The sequence below is a fragment of the Semicossyphus pulcher genome, unplaced genomic scaffold (genome assembly GCF_022749685.1).
Source record: "Semicossyphus pulcher isolate SPU_LCO1_2020_fin unplaced genomic scaffold, fSemPul1.0.p SCAF_15, whole genome shotgun sequence".
Lineage (NCBI taxonomy): Eukaryota > Metazoa > Chordata > Actinopteri > Labriformes > Labridae > Semicossyphus > Semicossyphus pulcher.
Window position 1 is genome coordinate 111,498 of NW_027211659.1, and position 22,249 is coordinate 133,746.

Sequence of the window (22,249 nt, forward strand, 5' to 3'; positions counted from 1 at the left end):
GTGCACATATTTAGCATCCATTGCTTTTCTCATCTTGAAATAAGGATATGCTGTATATAACCTGTAATAATAATAACAATTATAATAAATAATAATAATAATGAGAAGAACCGTCAGAAATCTTAAACTTCTGCATCTGGACTGAATACAAAAACAAAGTCAGGATTATTTCTATTCTCAGTGAAATGTGCAGCCGGCACATTGTCCAGAAATAAGGCTGTGAAAATATCTTGAAACCAGTTCAGCTACAATGAAAGCAAATTAAGATATGAGTAATATATCTAAGATTTATTTTCTCAATATGTAAGAAAATGTGCTTTAATTTAAGCATCCAATTCTATGGCAGTCATCTTTCTATCAGATTATATACCCTCGAGTTCCCCTCGAGTGTCAGCTTAATGTGCTTTGAATAAGTAATCCTGACTACATGTTGTCGTACAGGAAATTAAAATCACTTCCACAAAGAAAGAAATGAATCTAAGGCAAATACAACAGCAAGAAGTCGTCTCTCACAGGCGGTAGAGAAGCAATAAAATGAAGGAATTATAAACTTCAGACAGAGCGGGAGATTTCACCTGCCAAGGCTTTTAAATCAGGTAACACAATCTGGTGTCGAAGCTCCCTGAGATAACTTCAACTAGTTTGTCCTGGCTGAAAACAAGAAACAATTATTTTCTTAATACGAAGGGAAATATTCTTTATTTACCACAATGACCGCTAACACTGTCGTCTTCTGCCAGCAGGAACAAATCCAACATGTTTTAATCCCATCTGGTGTCAAAGAAGGGATCATTTCAAACTAGTGAATAAAAGAAAACATCTGATACAACCAACAGCTTTAAGACTTCTTCTCTCTGCATGCAGGGAAAATAAAGCTCCATCACTTTGTGTCTCTTTGCTTGAGCACAAAGAACATTAACCTTATAGAAAACAAGGAGCTGTGTTACAGCGGGTTTGAGCAAATTGTAAATTGTAGTAAAATAATAAAATCGTTGTTACGACATGGACATTATAAGAAAACTAGACATTTATAAATACACAATACATCCCCAGGCCAGCCCACCCCCTCACAAACATATTCAGATAAGCTCAGTTTGCTGTTGAGTATCCGTTTGAAAGTTTCAGACATTGTTCCATTGTTTTATGACCATATAAGGGAAGGTTGATTCCCTGTTCCCTGAGGTGTTCACTCCCCACATATAAAAAGAGTTCATCTTTATTCAGTATGTCTTTATAATTATACGATGGCTTAAAATAAGATAAGAAGGATAAGATGCTGAAAATCTGAAATTTGTGTTGATCAAACAGTTTTATAAATCAGCTTATGATGAGTACATTTAGGGTTATAATGTCTTTTTTCTTTTAGATAACTAAGGACTAAATGGTGAGAAGAAATATGATGTCGGATAAAAAATAAGCATATAAGATATTCCATCTCACTTAGCCTTTACTTTTTGCATTGTGACGTTACAGAGCGTGACGGCATGTTGTCCCTTTAATGATCAGGTCCCACCCCGGCTGCAGGCGGTCCGACACGCTGTCCCCACGAGCAGCACAAACAGAGATGTGACCGGCCCCGACGAGTCATCTTTAGCTAACGGGATTAGCAGGGCAGGGTCACATCACAGCTCGATCACACCTGGGTCACACATTCGCCGGCCTGTGGGCGTGACGTCTTAACACACGTTTATCTTTAGCTCGGCCGTACAAGAATTCAACACCTGAAGAGTTAAATATCTCTTTGTGTTAGAGCAGGAAAGGATATTTTAGGCTGTTAAGTATTATCTGTAAGCGACATAAAGCTGTGCACTGACGGATGGTGCTGGGACAGATTCGGTCTTCATTTGGAGGATTGATTTCCAGCCTTAGTCTAAGCTACATGTGAAAAATGGAAGGAGGCTATAATTTTGGGAGATTTATGTGGACCAGTGTGCAACAGAGAAACTGGCGTGTTAGCCTCAGAAATAGCCTCCGCCGAGAGAAGGAAACAGTCCCATAGTTGTAATTTACAGCCGGTGTAGAATAACTTTCTCTTTTCTCGAGCAGGTAAAGTAATGTCGCAGCAGCTGCCAAAGACAACCGATGTTTGATGAGCGTACCAGGTCTGGTTTCGGAGTTCAGGGGAAACACAGTCAGCCAGTACAAGAGCTCAGAATCACAGAATAATATCGAGTTAAACAACGGTACCAAAGAGAAAGTGCACCTCTCAGACGGGCTGAGGACCACAGTGAAGCTAACGATTTTAACACAGAGTCATGAGCATGGTGTTGTACGTGGAACGGGATCAGCTGGGAAAGAAGGGATGAAATAGAGAAAGTGAAAAATTCAGACACACAGATACTGAACAATGAGAGGGAAGCTAAGTGTTTCCCCATGTGCACCTGAGGCGGTGGCTGACCCTGTAAAGCGGGGTCTAAGCCTCTGCAGCCCCCCTCCTCTCTGTGTCGATGCCCATAGGCAGCGAGGAATCACCGGAATGAGGGAGAGCGGCTAAAAACAGTCGGCTACGCTCTCCTCCTCTCTGTAGAAGTGCCGTCACAGAAGGTCCCCAATTTGGCCCGGACTGAGAACACTTAGAGAGGAGCAGTATTCAGGAATTTGTGTCGAGTTAGGGTTCAAACTTAAACAGATGAATCAAAAACAAACGCCAAACGGCGGTTTCAGGAATAATCTCCATCCTGACAAACATGCCATATATCACATGTTTATGTACACTATGCACATTGTCTGTTATAGTTGCAGAAAAACACAGAAGTGGATGAAGCCTTTGAGTATGCAAAGTAAAGCACAGCAGCAGCTGCATTCTTTCTAGGGTTAGAGAGGGACTTCAGTGGTTACTTAAAAAAGTGATTCTATCGAAGAAGAGAAAATGGTCGCACTCGTTTAGTCACTGATGCTCCCATTGAGAGTCACACAGACCAGGAAGAGGGGAGGGGTTAGGGCAGGGCTACCTGTGAGGGACAAGACACTCCAGCCGCATACTAAAATTGGGATTGGATACAGGTACTAGCGTTAGCTTATAACCTAGCAGTTGCTAACGCCACTTTAGCTCAACCCCTCTTCCAAATATCGTCACTTCTGGCTCCAAAAAAAACCAAACATTACAACAATTGAGGCTTCCAAACGGTAGACCATAAACCATCGGGAGCCATCAGGGTGGCCACGTCCACTTCCCTTATACAGTCTGGACCCACAGGCACGGCTACGAGGCAGCACAACCTCAATAAAGGAAGTGTCCATATCCACCAGTACAAAGTGGTGTTTATAATCTAAAGTGGGGTCTGTAAAGATTTTAAATAAAAAACAAATGTGTGTAGGTGCTTTACAGAGCTGCTAGCATGGCTGACTCTTAGTCTTGTCTTAGTCTGACATCAAATGGTTCAGCTTTGGACAGGGAAAAACATACAACCTGCGTACTCAAAAGATCTGTGTAAAAGTCACTTTAAGCAACAATGTGACAACATGAATCCACGCCCTGACATCAATAACTAGAAGCTTATTCAGAGTGAACTGTGGGGCCAAAAGTTGCTGCTTTGGGGAGAAAAACAACCTCTGAACGCAGGTGCTCTGTGGTGTGTGTGTGTGTGTGTGTGTGTGTGTGTGCGTGTGTGTCTGTGGGCTTCCAGGTTTAGGATTTGTTGTCATGAGGAAAGAAAGGCACGCTGCCAGTAAACAGAAACTTTCCCCTTCTTGTTCTCAGATATCTGTTTAGACTTCATAGATTAGCCATGACTACATCAGACTCGCATTAAGCCCAGCACGAACATCCACACACACTTGCACGTGCACACTGGGATCCTCCTAACCCCAGAGACGTTCCTGACCTTCCTGTGTATCAGTTTTTACAGTGCGGTGGTCTGTGAGCAGAGCAGCAGTAAAAAAGAGCGATGACAAAACAAGGGGAGCAGATTCTGTTCAACAAGCCTCCATGTTCTGCTTCATCTGAGAGACACAGAAAGGACGCTCACAACACATCGAGGAAACATGTCGGCTGAGAGGAGCCGTCCTCTGAGGGGGAGCGTTCCACTCACATGTTCACAAACATGCTGGAGGTTCACAGATGATCTTTTATAATATTATATCTTTACTGTAAGCAGAAGCTAATGGTCTCTTACACACTGCTAATGTCATCATTATTAGGGCCGCCTCTTTAAAGTTGATGATTTCAGTGATGAAGGTGAGATGAGTGAATCTCTGCACTCTTTATTTTAGCTGCTTCACAGGACGCAGCCTGTTTTTAGGAAAAGATTCCTTCAGTTTTCAATGTTTCCGAGGTTTCTTCCAGGTTTCTGATTATTTGCCGAAGTCCTCTCCTCTCTCCAACAAACAGAAAGGGTCATTTAAACCACTGGTGCTGCTTCAGGGGCTGCGAGCCGAGCTGCTGCTAACGTTAGCTCACAAGCGGTCTCAAATCTGTCACCGTTATAGGATTAAGTTGAAAATGATGGTGACATGGTTTGAAACACTTATAGACTAAGTCTCAAAGGTGAAATATCAGACTTATGTAGGCTGATCTTGGAGCTTTTTGTGGAGCTCAACAAAAAAACAAGAAATGAATAGCTGAAGCTTCGTGGTGAACGGCAAAACAGATTGCAATGTCTGGTGCAGCCCCAACTACAATAACAGCAATCAAAGTGGAGCTGCAGTGACTCGTCAGGTCAATCCTTCAGATAATCGATAAACTTTTGCATTTAAAATCCATTTTTAAATGCAAAAGTTGAAAAAAAAGTCAGCCTGTCAAAAGTGATCGCTTTCTGTTTTATATCTTTACGACTGTTGGACTTTTAGAAGACGGAGGGACGCTTTTATTCATTCTGACATTTTATAGACAAAACAATTAATTGTCCAATATTAAAGAGCACTGATTAGGATGCAACTCCTTCTGTTTGCTGTTGCTGTGCTGAAGAGAATGACGCGGCAGAAAAAGGGATGTGTGGGGGCAAAAAGACGAGGAGGGAGGAGGTGTCCCTCTGCGTCCTCCCTCTGCGTCCTCCCTCTCCGTCCTCCCCCACCCTCCTCCCCCTCTCGTTCTTCAAAGACAGAAAAAGGCCTCTCAGGAAGCCTCTTACCACCAGCGACCGCAGTGACGTCACCCTTTGTGTCGGGCGGTGGGCGACTGTGGAAGCTAATATTTTAGTATGTGTGAAAGCAGACAGAGCGGACCTGATAATGCCTGCGGTGATGTAATGCACTGTTTCTGTGCTCAGTGCGAAGGGGGAGAGGCGGGAGGAGTGTGTGAACGGTGTGTGTGTGGGTTACATAGAGGGGATTGGGTGGTTGATTACCTAATGTTTGACTTATCCCCTTACCAGAATTTGTAACGCAGGCTCTGATTACAGTGGCGCCGCAACCTGAACAACCTGCGCCTTTTATAGTCAAACACCGCCGCACACACACACACACACACACACACACACACACACACACACACACACACACACAGACGGACAGACAGACATGTCATGAGGGAGTAGTTCTTTAGACTTCTGAGAGCTCACATCTCGTAACTATGAACTCTAAATGTTTCATCCATTAATATAATTATATTTGAATCCTGTTTGATATGACTCTTTCATACACTGTCATATTCTGCATTGTTCTGCACATCATTCACAGCAGGGCCGATTCCCCCTCATCATCTCAGCACAGTGCAGGAGGACACGCTGTGACAGCCTGTAATCATCATGTGTGTGAGTACAGATAAAATATGGTTCTGTTTTAACGCCTGGTGTCTCAGAGGGACTCACACCAACTGGTTTAAAAACACACACACACACACACACACACACACACACACACACACACACACACACACACACACACACACACAGGAGCATCAGTAAGCCTCTGTGTTCTCAGTACGTTTGAAGAGAGCATTACTGCCGAAGTATTCATGAACAAGAACACAAACTTTCACACAACACGACACACAACGAAAACACAGACTCTGTTCAGCTGATGACACATGTTCTTTAATGGAGGAACAGGAAGTGTGTGTTTCACCTCCCGCCGGGTGTCTATGGGATGGTGGTTGTTGGGTCTGTGTTGTTGGAGTGCAGGATGAAGACGTCCTCCAGGAGAGAAGAGTAGTTGATGTTTTTCACTGGAGCTTCAGCGGCGTCAAACGTCAAATTCAGATCAAACTGGAGACGACAGAAACAAACAATAAATGATTATTTTAGTCTCTGCTCTCGTTTCTCATGTCTCACGTGATGACTTGTACACTGCTGACTGTATAGTGCCTGTGCTACCTCATCTAGGCACAAAACAGTGTCTACGAAGGAGGACAATCTGTCCAAGGTAAAACACTTAGGAGGCAGGTGCAACATTGCTGGTTCTTAAAGCACGCTGCTTGAATTGGTCCCAAGGGAATTAAAGGAGCAGGTTGTTGGCATCTAGCAGGGCGTTACAGATTGCAACCAGCAGGAAATTGCTCCCCACCCTTCTGATGCTTGTGGGAGAACATATGGTGTTTGCAAAACTAGCGAAAAACGCTAAAGGTCTGGTCTATTTACTCTGGTGCTTTATTTGTCCATCTGGGCCACTGTAGGGACACGGTGGACCTGCTTTGTTTGTAGGTATAAAGAGCTCACTCAAAGGTCACAAAAACACAATGAGTCTTATTTTCAGGTGATTGAACACTCAGGAATATATACGTATTAATATCACAGTCCTTTTTGGGTAAAGGCAGAAGAAGAAAGGCAGAAAGAAGATAAGGTGATGTGGATGAGTCTGTCGATCTGGGTCCGTCAACATGAAACCCTGATGTGTCCTCATTATGAGACGGAGTACTTTTTAAAGAAGGTTCAGTGTCCACTTTCTTCTCTTGGTGGGAGTTTTTAAGGAGTTCAGAGTAGACGAGCAGAGACTGAGCGACTAGTTTGGGCTTAGAAGAACCCGGCGAGTTAAAAAGCAGCTGGAAACCGTGACGGTGAGGAGAATAAAGTAAGCACTGTGTCGCATACACACACCCAAACACACACACACACGCGCGCTCAGCTCGCTCTCGTTCTCCCTTTGTTGTCATGCCATGCTGTATATCTCTGCTGCTCACCTGTTTCTGCTTAGCGTTGGCTGCAGCAGAGCATACTAAATCAGCCGAACATAGCAAAGATACAAATACGAGAGAGACGAACAAAGCAGCTACTTCCTTCCTTTTCGACCACCTCTGACTGAGTGTGTGTGTGTGTGTGTGGGTGTGTGTGTGTGTGTGTGTGTGTGTGTGTGTGTGGGTGTGTGGGCTCATTCGGTGCTCTTTTAATCGTCCTCTTTTCCATTTGAAGATTCCCTCCCGCTGATTGAATTCTGCTTTTGGCTCACTTTCCCACTGAGTCATCTCAGATTTGGGTAAAATGTAGATCGATGGTCAATTTAAAGTGTTTGAAAATCTGCGCACACATTCTGAAGTCACAGAGCGTTTCTGATTCACTCTCAGCTCAAGGTAATTTTCTCCCACCTCTCTGCTGCTGTCTCTAGTATATAACAGCCTCTTACCTTTAAGGTGTCTTCAGGCTTTACAGGGGGCACTGGATTCTTGAGCCGGTTAATGCCAGCCAAGAAGGCGTGGTAATCGACTTGGTCCCCGTCTGCAAACCTACAGCACACATTAATTCAAATCAGTAACAGAAAACCAGCTCCCGCTTGATTCAAATGAATCCCTTTGCTAAACTTCCAAAGCATCACTTTCAGAGGTATTCAGTCTAAATGCTGCTCCAGAGACTTTTCAATCATGCCAAGAGTATTTCTGGGCAGAGATGAGAGCTGAGGGAAAAATCGAATCACTCAAATCCATTCTGTAAAATGCAGTTGGATTGGATCGGGTCCAGCCTGAACTGTGGGGCTCTTACTTGCTGAGCAGATCTCCCAGCAGCTTCTCAGGCAGGGGGAGCTGGAAGGCCTTACAGATGGTCCTCGTCTCTTTGGTGCACAGACGGCCGGTTCTGGAGACACAAAGAAAAGCAGAGACACGGGCATCCAATGTAAGAAGAAAGCAGAACACATTAGTTAGTAGTCAGCTTGTTTTAATGGGTTATTTGAATACAGCTCAAAGAAAATAAACGCCTTTAGATGTTCTCGGACCAAAGGGGAGGCAGAAGTGAGTTTTTGCCTTGTGCTACTTGCCCAGGATCATTTCCTTATATTCTAGTTGGTCAAACACATCTCACAAATATTCATCCCTCCAGATACATCAGAAAACTAAACAAGTCACACGTGGGCTGAAGTCTGTCTTAAAATAAACAGATGTTACTGAGATTTAATGACAATAAACAGGCTGAGAGGATGCTGAGAGAACTACATCAGGAGGCAGGTTTATAAAAAGGTCTGAGCTCATGCTCTGTCAGGTCTGTCTGCAGGACGACAAGAACACGACTTTCAAATGGTTATTTTATGAATGGGGTTTGGTTTGACCATTTCTGATGGAGTCTCAGATATCTCCAATCTGAAGGCTGACAGAGTTTCACATTCAGTTTCTCAGCCGAGTTAAAGAAAAATAAACTTGTGCTATGATGACATTGATTGCCTCATTTGTCTGAGCTCTTGGCAGATTTGTGTCTATTTGTGTCTTTTCAGTGATTGTGTTTGTAATGGCCGCGTGCTAAAATCGTCTTTGCTTCTGATCTTAACCCACTTTTGGAGGCAGGAGTCTCCCCTGAACTGAGGTTACATTTAAAAGAACTGCAGAGGAGGATCTCATCACTAAACCATGCTGACACATGAGAAAATGTGCATCAGCTCTTTTTTAACATATTATTATTTATAGAAAAATGTCCTACACTGACTTTGTATGACGATAATGTGTGTGTGCGTTTATGTATGTGTGTGCGTGTGTGTGAAACAAAGGATGCTACAGTTGTTATTCCACACTGAACCCAGACAGTCCAGAGGCCCATCCTTGTCATGCTGTCTTCATCGCAGAGATGTTGATGAACAATCTGACACTAACTGAGAGTGTCAACACGCACACACACAAACAGACGAGCCAGCTTAACCTCGTCGCTCTGCTGATCCTCCAGTTTATCTAACCCTGAATCATGTTACACTCTCCATCATGTAGTTAACGTGCATTAGATAAGTGATTTTATGAAAACAAAAGACAGAAAGAGACCTGGTACGTGTGTGTCCTGTAGCCTGCAGAGCTAAATGCCATTCAGCTCTTTGGGCTCCATCTGGTTCCAATGCTGCACTCTCACACTGCTGGAACTAATCGCTGCTCTGAGATATGGGGCCACTGGCTGCACGATTGATGTCTTGTTGTGACGCTTTGCCTGTGTGTGTTTCTGTTGCGACAGCGTTTGGTCCTGAGCTTACATCTGTGTGTGTGTGTGTGTGTCTGCCGCCTACTTGTGTCGGTCTTGATGTGCGAATGCTCTGGCCATGGCGGTGAGATCATCAAAGCGCTTCTTCTTGAGGAAGTCTTGGGCCACAGCCAGCATCAGGCCCACGTCCACCTCAGGCTGCTCGGTGCGCTCTGAGAAGCATCGAGCCAGAACCAGAACCTCGTGCTCCGACAGACCGCAGTCCAGACCCGTCAGCATGCCCCTGTGTGTTTACAGGCACATAAATACACACATAGACAGTATAACACATTAAAGAAAGTTGTAATTACATTACTGGTTCTTGATTTAAGAATATTAGCGTAGAGAAATTACAGGAACTAAGAATCATCAATAACTTTCATAAATGACAGAAAATGTTTAATCTCTAACCAGCAAATATTTTACATTTCTGCTTGAAAATTGCTGAAATGTGTGATTTTCTTTTGATCAAATATTCTATTGATCAGTTCATCTCTGCAGCTCTGATTTGCATCCTTTGAATTAGACAATAATTACTGGGTTATTACATCTTAAGTATTTCATCTATATTTCTTGCCACCTTTTTAATTGGTTCTAGTTTTACATGTTTAGTTTGTTATGAACATACAGAACTGCACTAATGATCAGCTGAATGTATCAGGGGGATTTCATTTTGAGATTTGTCTCTTTTTGTGACGGTTCTCAGTCATCCAGGTCATGGTAATTAAAGTTTAATCCAAAAACAGAAGAAGCCTATCGGATGAGAGGTGAAACATAACAACAAAGTCCAGTTGCCTTTTGGATTAAACTTTGAATCGCTCCCACGTTTTTCTGTGTCGCTGTACCTGAACGACTCGCCGGCGATGAAGCCAGTGTTTCCAGGGTCACTGAGAGTCAGAAACTTCCGGATCTCGCTCTGTTTCTCCTCAGGAATTGAACGTAGTTTACTGAGGATGTTTCCCACGTTGGCTTTGGGAAACTTTAGACAAATAAATACAAACATGCAATTTTTATTTACATACAGCATTTATCACATTTACATGGCGGCCATTTTCCTCTGAGGTCACGCACAGGGAGAAAAACTTGAGTTGAAACTGCAGCTTCAAAAGTTACAGTGAACAAATCTCCGTTCACCACGAAGCTTCAGCTATCCTCCTTCGTTTCCCTCCCTACCTCCTCAGCATGTTGCTCCATGTAGTTGAAGGTGTACTCGTCAGCATCCAGAAGCTGGAAGTTCCAGTTGTTGAAGCAGAGAGAAGCACCGACGTACAGATCCTGAGCTGTGAAGTACTCGGACTTCTCGCTCTTACACAGTTCCTGGCCCGGCTTCTTTACACGACCGCGCTCCAGAAACTTCCCGCCAAGCCGACCTGGAGGGACATCAGTGAGAAAGGAGGGAATAAAGGGTGGCTTTCTCATCATGTTGTTATGTATTTTTAATGCAATTTAAATGGAAATGCTGTTTTGTTGCACATCAGCTCAGTGGTTGGAAATAACATTTTGGACCCATGCTGAGCAAACTGTGACCTTAAGACATACTTTTTGTCTTGGTTGTAAAAACATACTGTCAAATCTTGATTTATGTTGATGGGAATATGTCCATCCTCAAAAAGTAGGTCCAAGCACTCACTGTCATCTTTCCATCAGTTTTCAAAAGGTTCTGGAAATGGAAACTGAATCTGACCGAGCTAATGTTTACCATGAGGGTCGTAGATTTGTATCTTGAATCTTGGAGCGGTTCTGGTCCAAACATTTTTTACCTGAGTTCCTCTGTGGGCGCTCAAACACGCTGATGGAGTCGTCGCAGAGGTAAAAGGAGACGATGAACGCACTGTCTCTGTCGAGTGGATCGTTGGTCACCATCTTGGCTCGGAAATTCAGCACATGACTGTCAAGGCCACTTCTGGACACACACACAGACACACACACTAACAGACAGACTCAAACACTGCAGTGTGTAATCTCATTGTGACTGTGACTACTGCTTATCCAACCTGTCCTTCTCCATAAATTTGTGGAAATCTTTCTGTGGGGGTTTGGGCAGCAGGCCCTTGCAGAAGCTCAGCGAGTCCTCCTCCGAGCCAAAGCCATTGTAGGGGGGCATTGTCCTGGGGGGCTTAGGGGCTGGGGCAACTTTGTACTGCACTGGGGTGAAGTCCTCTGAGAGAAGGAGGTAGAAAAAGAAGACAAACCACTTTAAAGAAAAAAGGAGGAGAGATGGAATGATCAGAGGAAAGCAGGTAATTCATCCATGCAGGAGCAGAGCAGCCGGGGTCTGACTGTGACCCCCAGCTGACCTCTGGCTGCTCAGAGTCAGACAGGACCCTCCATCACCGCGTTCTGTCACCAGGGGCTCCGCCTGCTTTACTACTGTGACGAATGCAGTCAGACCCAGAACCCGCCCAGGGTGGCAGACTCGTCCAGGACCAGCTTGGGTTTCTCCTGCTGAGGAGCCGTGTGCCTCTCGTGGTCCCCAGTGACTGTGGAGGCACGGAGAAATACCAGCGCTGGAGGGCCGGAGTATCTAATGTCAGGCGGACAGTGGTGCTCCACTCTTTCTGGTTCTTACATCCATCACCCAAGGAGCGACCGAGAGAACCAGAACATTACCAAGGATGTGAACATTTGAGTTGTATGTATCCGAAGTAAAACTCATCCTCTTTACAAACGATTTTGTGCCAACAGTGTCAGGAAGCACTGAAACCCAAAAGCTTACACACATGTTGTCTTGTTACATCTGCTAATAAAATGGATTTTAATTATGGTTGTTTGTAATGGTAGAACATAATGTGTCCATAGTTTAGAAGTAGGAGGAGGTATAACGTGTTATTCAAAATTTCAAATAAAAATATAAAAATATTTTCTGGATGAATAAATTAATTATTTCAGGTTGTAAATCTGTAAAATGTGGAGATTTGAGGGAGTCAAGTCATTATAAAAGGCACTGTGGCTCTTGCTGGTGCTTACTGCCCCTCGGTGGTTACAATAGTGTACTGCAGGAATAAGCAGAAGCTAAAATGTTCCAGTGTGAATGGAAATATAATTAAATTCATTTTGTGCATAACTTTACCTCGTGCTTTGTTGCACAGATAAAGAACTTCTTAAATTCATTTTGACATTGATATGCCATGTACACTGTTTCACAGCTAAGCAGAGTACTCATATGTAGAAATACTAAAATATAAAAACATCTATGAGACAATAGGGATGGTTACCTACCTATGCCGTATTTGGAGCGGTAGTATTCTTTGGTGAAGTCATCACAGTCAGTGATGAGCACTCTACGGCCCCACACGTTCACCTCCCCGCCCACAGTCAGATCACAGTCCTTATAAAAGTCATCGTGTGCAGCTCCCGTCTGCCAGAGAGAGAGGGGAGAGAGGAGGTAAAGTAAAACCCCAGACTGTTTAGAATTTAGCTCTACACTTATTATCTACATTATTTGGCCTTATAGAATATCATGTTAGAATGTGTGTAGCATGAGTGTGGCTGAGACAGGTCATACTTTGAGGTTGTCCAGTATGAAGTGTTTCCCCTGATTCTTGGAGGAGAACACGTTGAGCACCGTGCGGTGCGTCACCTCTCCGGGCTGCTTCATCTGGGGGGTTCCACGCTGCAGAAAAACAGACCACCACAGACAGGGACTGTTACACAAAACGCATTACACATGATATTCACAGAAATGAGAGACAGTCTGCATGCAAACATGGGGACACAAATGTGGAGAGAGAGATAAAGGGAAGAAAAGATAAAGAGAGAGAGAGAGAGAAACAGAATAAAGAGACAGGTTAGTGATGGACGTGGTGATTTCCAGTTGGATGGTGGATTCTGGTCAACCTTTAGGACTGACATTTAATAAAAGGCATCAGAATAAACTAAATTACTGGGCTGGAGGGACACACACACACACACACACACACACACACACACACACACACACACACACACACACACACACACACACACACACACACGTTCAAGTTGAATTAGGCCTCAGTCAGTAACTGGAGGAGAAGCCAAAATGCTTGAGGGAGACGGGATGCTGCAGCAGGTCTGTCAGACTGAATGAGGTCTGGGTGAAGAGAGGGCTGATGGGAGGAAGATGAAAAGTCAGCCAACCAGAAAGAGAGAGGCACTGCTGGCCTTTTGGTTCGGAAAAAATGACTGAATGTTAAATGTGGAAATGGACATAGAAACTGAACACACAAGTTTATCTAGGTTTTTAAATATACAATATGGTGTCCCACAGGGCTCAATACTAGGTCCTGTTTTATTCATAATTTATATAAATTATTTAGCTTGCAATATTAATGATACAAAATAATATTTTTACGCAGATGACTCAATTATTTTTCTTCCGCCTCTTCTTAACAAGTGCAATTAAAGGAGAAATCGGTCCCTTGAAAAAGCCGCTGTCAAAGCTGGTGTTCTCTGTAATCGTTAGAAGCAATAATATTTTAAATTGGCGCCATAGCTGTGGAGAAAGTTGTACAAACAGCTCGTGGTTTCACCCATTCTACATTCCTACAACACCCAGCGTGCATTGCGCCCCTACCTCTCACAAAGCGGTACAGAATCCGAAATACGGCGAGAATATACCAGTGGATCATCTAAAAAACTTCAGTCTACATTTCAAACCTGACGATTTTGAACGAGACATGACTCAGTTATAAATGTGGAATATCTGGAAGGGAAAACAGGAGAGCAGGCAGCGTTTCAAGACACCTTTACAGAACAAATGATTACATTTTAGGGTTTTTGGTTTTATTTAGCTAAACACTGCTGACATCGGAGGACGTGTAGTTTAGCGAGCTCCCTGGCCTTCGCCAGATGACGCGCTTCACGTAGTCTGATGGAGGTTTTCCAGGGCCCATTGGACAAGCGCATTGCCTCCTCCAAAGGCACAGAGCAAAACAGATTTTTTGTTCTACCATAATGGCATTAGCCCCCCATAATAACATGATAGGGCTGAGGTTGGAAATCGGTGAACTGGCCCTTTAAGGAACTTCAATCTGCTTTTAATGTTGTCCAGGGGAATAAACTGAGACTCGTACCCAATACTTACAAAACAAAAATGATGTTTTTCTCCAGGTCGAAGAGGACAGTTGACAATGTTTATTAGATCCTGACTTTAAACAGTGAGGTGACAGAAGGAACAGATTCTGTCATGGTCCTCACCTTAGGTAGTTTGCTGCGGCGCAGGAATTTTGGCATGGTGTTTCTCCCTCGGATGGTTGAAATAACCTCCTGGATCTCTATGGTGTCATCAGCCAGGTAGTAGTGCAGTATGAGCTCCCGGGGGTCCCCGAACTGGCTCTCGGTGTCGTCCCAGAGGCAGAAGAAGCGCAGGACTTTGCGGTCGTGGTCCAGGAACTGCTTCAGTGTGTCATGCCTCTCATAGGGCCGCCGAGGCTTCATACTTTTCTCAGTCTGGAGGAGGGATAGAGTTAAATAAGAAGAACTAAGACGTATTAGCACATAGGCATAATAATTTAAGTTTAAGCAAATATTTTCTTTAAATGTTGTTGTTTTTGTTGTATATTATGACTTCATAAAATGATAAGATAAAGGTTCAAATGAATAAATATCCTGCCCAAAAAATAATTCCTGGTACTATATTTTCATTTCTATCTTAATTTGAAAAATGTTATATGTAATAGTTGTTAATGAAATTGCTATTTTAATGAGAATGCACATGAAACTACCTGTTCTCGGAGGCTGCTGTAGGGGTCATCAGGTACAGTTACACTGTCATTTAGGTGAACCCCGAGTCTTGTGAGAAAGTTCCTTGTGAAAGAGTCACAGCTGGTCACGGTGAATGTGCGTGAGTGCAGCACCATCTGTTGGTTGATATTGAAATGGAAGATGTTGTAAAACTGGTCATCATTTGGGGGAGGCAGGGGGATACGCTGCCGACGAATAAATGTTCCTGTCAAAAGAAACAACAACACGGTGATGGTAAGTGACAGGTATTAAACTGCTCATCAGATCTCAGTGAGGTTGTCTCTTAAAATTGGATAATGCAAAATGTAGCCATCTGAAATCTTGCATGCAGAAATGAACATGAAAAATAAAACATTTTCATTCTCTAAATATGTCACAGACACCTTGAGGGATGCCGCTGTTCTTGTACTCCGGCTCCACCACCTGTATGGTATCATCCTCCATGTAAAAGAAGATCTTACACTTCCTGATCCTGTAGGTCTCAGTTTGGGCCTCAGGTACAGCTTCCTGGAAGTATGCTTCAAAACACAGAGCCTGGAGGGAGAGTGAATGAGATTAAATTATGGCTTTAAGGTGGACCATATATATATACTCATTTGTTTTTTAAGAATACCTAGAAAACCCAGAAAATCCACTTTAAATCTTGTGCTATGCTAAACGACATCAGTATTTCAGAACATAAGCTATACTGTATGTAGAATATTAACTACATTATATTATCTAAATAAAATATGTGTATAACCAGGGAGGTAAAACAGATTTTAACACAGCTCACCTGTTTGTCAAAGGTCACCCATAGAGGGAGATCACTGCCCTGTCCTTTGGGGTAAACAGAAGACTTTGGTTTAATCTTCTGACCTAACAACAGCTCTCCTCCAATACCCGGCTTCTCCAGTCCCACCAACATGGGGAGCCCATCGGAAACGTTGAAATGCTGGGATTTGTGGAATCTTTCCTTCCCCAGCTGAAGCACACAAAGGAGAAACCACTCTGGTCAACCTCAACAGAATAATAATAATCACTTCCTATAAAAACTGACTGTACTAAGGGTTTAAGATTAAATAGAGTAAAAAACAACAACCTTATTAATCAATTATTTATAAAAGGCTTATGGTCTATGAACTTGGTTTTACATATGTTTAAGTCATAGACACCCAAAGCAGGCATTCATATACTTTAGTGATAATTTGAACATAATTTTCTTCCACAAATATTAACTAAAGTAAATCAAAAAGGGTATTTTCAAATCATAATTAGCCTAGAGAAACACATTTTCCCATTTATATAATGTGTCTTAAAAAGTACAAAGTGTCTATAGCTTTAAATACATATACTGGTATTAAACTACAGTATAGTTCCTCTGAAATATATGAGAGTATAGCAAAAGCATAAAATAAAATAAATACACTAAAGTAAAGTACAAGTACCTCAGATATTTACTTTAGTGTAGTACTTGATTAAATGCACAAAAATCCTAACATTTTCATCTATCTTTTTAATTGAACTTTTGTCTAAAATTATAGCAGTAACTGTTTTCTACTTATGAAAAATTATAACAGCTATTAAATCGGTATACATACAGTATATGTTTAGCTCAGGAGTTAGCCGCTTACTACCTTGTGTGTGTGGAGTTATTTTCACTCATTTTCTGATCTCAGGTTTGATTTGGTTCGTTGTGTCTATTCATGTTTTATCAACACTGTTTGATTTTAAAGTGTTTTATGTTTTTGTGTGGACCGAAGACGAGCGACCACTCTGTGCAAGTCAATGGGGATCCAAATAAAGAACAAAGAATGAATAGCAGTCTGTAGTTAACTTAAACTAGCTTAGCTGGTCTGATGTCGAGCTAACTAACGTCTCAGCAGAGAATAAACTGGTCAAAATAATCCAACAGTTCAAATATTTGTGGGTAACAACTCAAATATAAAACTCTTACCTGTTTATTGAGAGAATTCCCGGGTAGAAATGGTAAAGCCATGGCGGTAATATTAAAATGACTTTCTTGATAAAGCTCAGCTGCTGTTAATTCCCAACGTTCTGTTTTTGGTTACCATGGAAGCGTTTTGCGAGGGGGCGTGTCTTAGCAGCGCTCGTGACAGGAAGAACTCCTCAACTTAAACAAAAATAAATAACAGACATGCTGTATATCCATCTTGTACATAACGTATTTTGTTAACGGCATATTTCGTGTCCTTTTGTTTAAATTTAAATGTACATTATTTTATATCATTTATGTACCAGTATTTTCAACTACATTCGACTAACTTTTAGTCCTGTTCATATTATCTTTGTTAGTCTTCCCTAAACGTTCCGTTTTGTATCCTTTTAGCATCACATTGTAAGTAGAATTTAAAGTCATTTTTATCTTAGCACTTAAAAATACAAGAAAAAAAGCCTGATTACAAAATGTAAACTGCATACCAGCACTGTACGAAAAAAGCATGTGTTCAGAATAACATGTTTTAAGCTTTTTTCAGTATATTTCTTAACTCAACCTAACTAAAGAACATATCCTTTTATTTATACTTAAATAATGACAACAGAAATATGTGGTTCGATACTTGATTCTGACATACTATTCAATATTTGGTGCAGGCCTGTAGGTAAGAATAAGCGCAATAAAAAGTAAAAAAACCCAAAACAATCTATACAAATATAGAGCATTAGATGCAACATATTAAATGAAAATAAAAGGTGAGGGATGCAAGGAAACACTTGAGCCATTGTAATGTAAACAAATAATAAATTAGAAACAGTTAAGCAGATTTTCTTACTTTTATTACTTGATCCAACTTACATAGTAGACACACCCTCAGTATCTTTAGCATCGATATACTGCTAATCAAAATACAATAAAAATAGAGATGCAGGGACGCTGACATTATCAATCAAACATGCAGCTGGAACTCTAGAGAAAGGCATAACAATCGCATACCTATCAGCACTTTAACCCTGGAGATGATTGATTAGAATGTCTGGAATCGACAAAATACCAGCACTGATGGATCCAAGGGCAATTTAAATCTACTTGCACTGATTTGGCTTAATTGAGTGCAACATGTGAACAATAACAGTGCAGCAGTTTGGTAAAAAAATAAATAAATAAAAAATTGCACCATTCCATGGGCTTTTACTTTTAAATCATTTTGCATCTGTTTTTTATGGAAAGTGGAGCTTTTTTGAAGTAGGCCAGAGATAAAGTTTCAAAGTAGACAAAAAGATGTGCAGCTCGTACAGAAACACATAGCTAAAAGCTATGATAACAAATGTGTTGCTCGCTGCCAGAAAGACTTCCAGCAATGATATATTCTGTTTTCCTAAAGCCTTTTCATTACATCCCAGACATACAGACGTTTCTTATTTGGCAGATCCTAAGAGGCCAGGCCGAGCAGGAATCCTCCGATGAAACCGCTCGTGACAACAATGTTTTTCTTCACAAACTCTGTTGTCTGAAAAACACAGAAAATATGGCTCAGTATATCAAATAGTTCAAATCTAACCAAGACTGATTATAATTCTCAATAACATACAACACAGATGAAAAAACAGTTATCGCATTTTGCAACAACATTTCCAAAGCAGAGTGCAACATCTGGTGGCACGTTTTCTTGCATAATTATAGATACCTGCCTCCTTTAAAAATACAAAAATTCAGCTGAACGTAGCTGCGTCTCGAGACATAGCAAGCTTGGAACAGGACTTCCAGCATGCATCAGGCAAAAAACTGAAGACATTTCACAATGAAAACAAGCAATTACTATAACAAAAAAACTTCAATACAACTGCTTTGCTTTTGTTCCAGGTTGGGTTGTTTGGGGGAAAGGAATGGAGGGATATGGGAGTAGGGCTTGGGATTTTGTGCCATTTAATGGAATTTGATATTACGGTATATTCATCTGCTTGTTTGTGATCTCCGGACCTATAACCTCACTCTCATATGACTTTATTGTTTAAACAACAAAAAGATGTATCAAAAAGAAACATGAGGATGAAAGAGAAACATGGATCTCAAGTAAAGTGGCTGAGAAACCAGCACTAGAACAGATATTCTACAGTCTAATAAGCTGAACTGATTAGTTTGAATGTTGCTCATTGCTTTATAAGATTCTGACTTGTTTTACTCTATAGAAACTGTGTAGATTCTGTAAGGACACATGGGGAAAGAGAGAGGGTTAAATAAAGTATCCCAAAAATAAAACCTGGAAAGTTGTTGCGATAAGGTTTCATAATTAGGTGTGACAGATGGGTACTCTGAGTGCCCTTTTTTATAAAACAATGTAAACAATGACAGAAGCACAAATCTTACCTTCTCCATAAATGTGTTTAACTCCGGGCCTGCTTGATTAGTTCCCTTCTTTAGCTGCTTCTTTGCTTTGTTGACATCCTTCTCTACTCTCTTCCAGTCCACTTGGATGTAGCCGCTGTTGTTAGCTATCTGGAGAAAGTCGGAACATTAAGCAACGATAAGAGGGAGAGTTCTGTTGACAAACTTAACCCACATTCGTTTATTTATTAAATGATGAAAGCTTCACCAATAATCAATTCATCGTTAAGCTGTTTCTATTCAATATTCTTCTCATAAATCGTTTCTGTCCTTCTCTATGACAGTTAACTAAATATCTAAAAATACACCTGAGGACGTTATCCTGGGCTTTGGAATCACTGATCGACAACATTTCTAAATGTTCAGACTTTTTCAAAACAACTCATCAATACATTAAGAAAATAATAAGCACAAGGATACCTGCAACAGCAAAAGGCCTCCTCCTACTGATGTAGCAGCAACTTTTCCAACCTTCTGGAACAGGTATCCTGCACACCTTCAATCAACCGAAGCACAGGATAAAGGTAAACCCAAAAAAAATAATGACACCAACTACCTTTCATGTTATCATTGTACAGTTAGCAGTAAATGTTAGGAAGTAGAGACATACATGTAATTAAAGGAGTGGTTAAACAACATTATTACTGTAGCTTGATGATAGTTCAACTACACTTGTATTTGCAAAGGAATTCAAGTAGTTGACAAACAATTAGCTTCTTTATATCTACATGTCTCTATATCTCTCAGAGTCAACATGTGCAATACTTATTTAATCTGCAATATCACTATCTCCCTTCTCAACATGTGCAATACTTATTTAATATAATTACATCAGGTGGTCCATCTGTTCATGCTCATTCATGCTGTACACTTGCTGACTTAGTTTTTCATTTGGTCTGCTGCATATTTACGAGACATTGTTCACTTATCTTATTAGTTCTGTACATATTTTTTAGGATACACTTGTTTACTTGCTTATTTTTATATGCCCTTTATTGTAATTTTGCACTATCCACTTTGCTGCTGTAACACTGTTAACTTCCCCACTGTGAGACGAATAAAAGATTATCTTATCTCTAGTGTAACCGAAGCCTGTTAATCAAATCAAACAATATGTATCGATTATTGCTATTTATTTACTAATGTTCAGAGAAGTTTTAATCCTAGTACTTTCTGTGCCTGAATCTATTGGCCATGTCATGTAGTAGTAAGTGTTCTTACTTGTGGTTATAACACCCAAAGTCTACAATTATAACATTTAAGGCAGGCAATACAGATGCTGTCATCATAATTACAATTAGATGTGTCCAAGTTCTATTACAGCATCAGCTGCAGGCTAAATGTAAACTGTATAGTCTCCCAGGTGTTAAGACAAGACAAGATAAGATAATAATAATCCCCAGAGGGGAAATTCTGGTGTTACAGCAGTACCAAGACTAAGTAGCAATTCAGTGAATACAGTATAAAAAAAATAAGAATGGATAGATCAATAAAAAATAATAGGGATAGGTCAGGAATCAGGTCAGGACACCCTCTTCATTCAGATGGTGGGTGCATGATACGAGAAAGGTCGATCAGGAAATAATCGTAGTTCCCACGAGCCACAAGTCATGTCCCTCATTTGGTGCTGGAGCCATCCAAAAGTTTGATTTTCATTGTTTAAATCATAGTTAACTTAGAAACTGAGTTGGAGAGTAAACGAGGAGCACCTGAAGGCATCACAATGCATTTCCAATGGGGTATATTTACCATCCGCTCACTCCCCCTATGGCTATCTGTGTGGCCACGGAGTATTTCTCTGCTACGGGTCCGGAATTTTTGCCGAACAGGCGGTTCCACCATCTCTGTCGTTTGGCGTATTCTGTCAGATCCACCACCTTGTCGTAAATCTCCTCCTCCAGCTCTTTAGCTACATAGAAATGAAATGAAATGAAGAAAATACAGACATCCTACTTAGCAACATCATCAACGTTTTAACACATTACGAGCGCAACTTTGAGACATAAATCCAGAATTAATATACAACATAGTTTACTTGTAGCGTCCATGTTGTTTCTGTGTTACGACTTAAAGCTCATAAACACTCAAGTGTCGGAATACGACCTCCAAAGTCGGGAAACGGGACCATCCGAGGAGCACATGAATGCAGCATTAGCATCAGACAAGTTAAGCTAAGCGACAGATGAAAAGTTAGCTGTAAAGGCTACGTCTGAACACACCGGGGTTTAAATGGGAGGAAGGCAGAGTTTTAAAGATACACAAACGTAACGTAAAAGTTTAAAAATATGTCCCGAGTGTAATTGTTAATAAATAATAGCCCGTGCCCGCTCCACACGTAGATGTAATTACTTTAAAGGCCTGCTTACCCTTGTCATGGTTCGCCATTTTGGATTGTCTGTCCTCAGTTCGCTGCACGTCCGACGTCATTTGCATAATTTTGACGTTCAAAGTAAAAGAGAAACTCAGACACACGAGCAGGTCTGTCTGCGGAATATTACCTCTATTTTATACACTGCAATAATCATAAAATGTATCTCAAGATTGTAAAATGCGTTCAGAACAAAGGGTTGGGTACTGTGAAGAAGCACTATCAGGTTGCCATGTCACGATTTTTAAGAAAATTACTTTGGTATTTTGGTTCATAAGAATAAAAATAGTAAGAGAAAACAAATGAGTTAAAACAAATGATGTAAGATTGCAGTGATGGGAAGAAAAGTTGACAAAAATGAAACATTTACAAAATATATCTGTTTTTGAAATGGAAGAACAGTTTGTTAAGGAATCTGTAAAATACTGACCAAGTTTGATAGCTGATTTTCTTCAACACCCTGGAATTGAAACTCCGTTACCTAGGCTAGTCAGAAATATTAGAAAAATGTGAGCTGCTGTGTTTTTTAAACTTAAA

General features: G+C 41.2%; 2 protein-coding genes across 3 annotated transcripts; both read right to left on the reverse strand.

Annotated features, from left to right (window-relative positions):
* Positions 1-6,017: 6,017 nt before the first annotated feature.
* efhc2 (EF-hand domain (C-terminal) containing 2) lies at positions 6,018-17,019 on the reverse strand. Its single transcript, XM_069663683.1, has 15 exons — positions 16,957-17,019; positions 15,796-15,984; positions 15,404-15,554; positions 15,002-15,225; positions 14,475-14,726; positions 12,802-12,909; positions 12,516-12,654; positions 11,291-11,456; positions 11,057-11,199; positions 10,470-10,666; positions 10,142-10,275; positions 9,343-9,540; positions 7,848-7,940; positions 7,495-7,594; positions 6,018-6,143 (listed from the first exon to the last, which is right to left on the reverse strand). The coding sequence occupies exons 1-15, from the start codon at positions 16,996-16,998 to the stop codon at positions 6,018-6,020; spliced, it is 2,262 nt and encodes a 753-aa protein (XP_069519784.1). The 5' UTR covers positions 16,999-17,019.
* A 762-nt stretch (positions 17,020-17,781) lies between these two features.
* fundc1 (FUN14 domain containing 1) lies at positions 17,782-21,806 on the reverse strand. Of its 2 annotated transcripts, none has more exons than XM_069663144.1 (5): positions 21,711-21,806; positions 21,094-21,253; positions 19,765-19,840; positions 19,327-19,455; positions 17,782-18,469 (listed from the first exon to the last, which is right to left on the reverse strand). In XM_069663144.1, the coding sequence occupies exons 1-5, from the start codon at positions 21,775-21,777 to the stop codon at positions 18,392-18,394; spliced, it is 510 nt and encodes a 169-aa protein (XP_069519245.1). In that variant the 5' UTR covers positions 21,778-21,806; the 3' UTR covers positions 17,782-18,391. The 2 variants fall into 2 exon arrangements, with proteins under 2 accessions (XP_069519245.1, XP_069519246.1); XM_069663145.1 differs by lacking the exon at positions 21,711-21,806 and adding an exon at positions 21,380-21,439.
* Positions 21,807-22,249: the final 443 nt, after the last annotated feature.

What these genes read in the sequence shown, in the direction of transcription:
- efhc2 (XM_069663683.1), bottom strand. Translation starts at nt 16,998, where the DNA reads ATGGCTTTACCATTTCTACCCGGGAATTCTCTCAATAAACAG. An exon ending in AAATTTATGGAGAAGGACAG is followed by an intron (nt 11,200 to 11,290) that starts GTTGGATAAGCA and finishes GTGTGTGTCCAG; the next exon opens with AAGTGGCCTTGACAGTCATG. An exon ending in CTGGGAGATCTGCTCAGCAA is followed by an intron (nt 7,595 to 7,847) that starts GTAAGAGCCCCA and finishes TGTGTGCTGTAG; the next exon opens with GTTTGCAGACGGGGACCAAG.
- fundc1 (XM_069663144.1), bottom strand. Translation starts at nt 21,777, where the DNA reads ATGCAAATGACGTCGGACGTGCAGCGAACTGAGGACAGACAATCCAAA. An exon ending in GAGGCCTTTTGCTGTTGCAG is followed by an intron (nt 19,456 to 19,764) that starts GTATCCTTGTGC and finishes GACTTTCTCCAG; the next exon opens with ATAGCTAACAACAGCGGCTA. An exon ending in TAAACACATTTATGGAGAAG is followed by an intron (nt 18,470 to 19,326) that starts GTAAGATTTGTG and finishes TGTGTTTTTCAG; the next exon opens with ACAACAGAGTTTGTGAAGAA.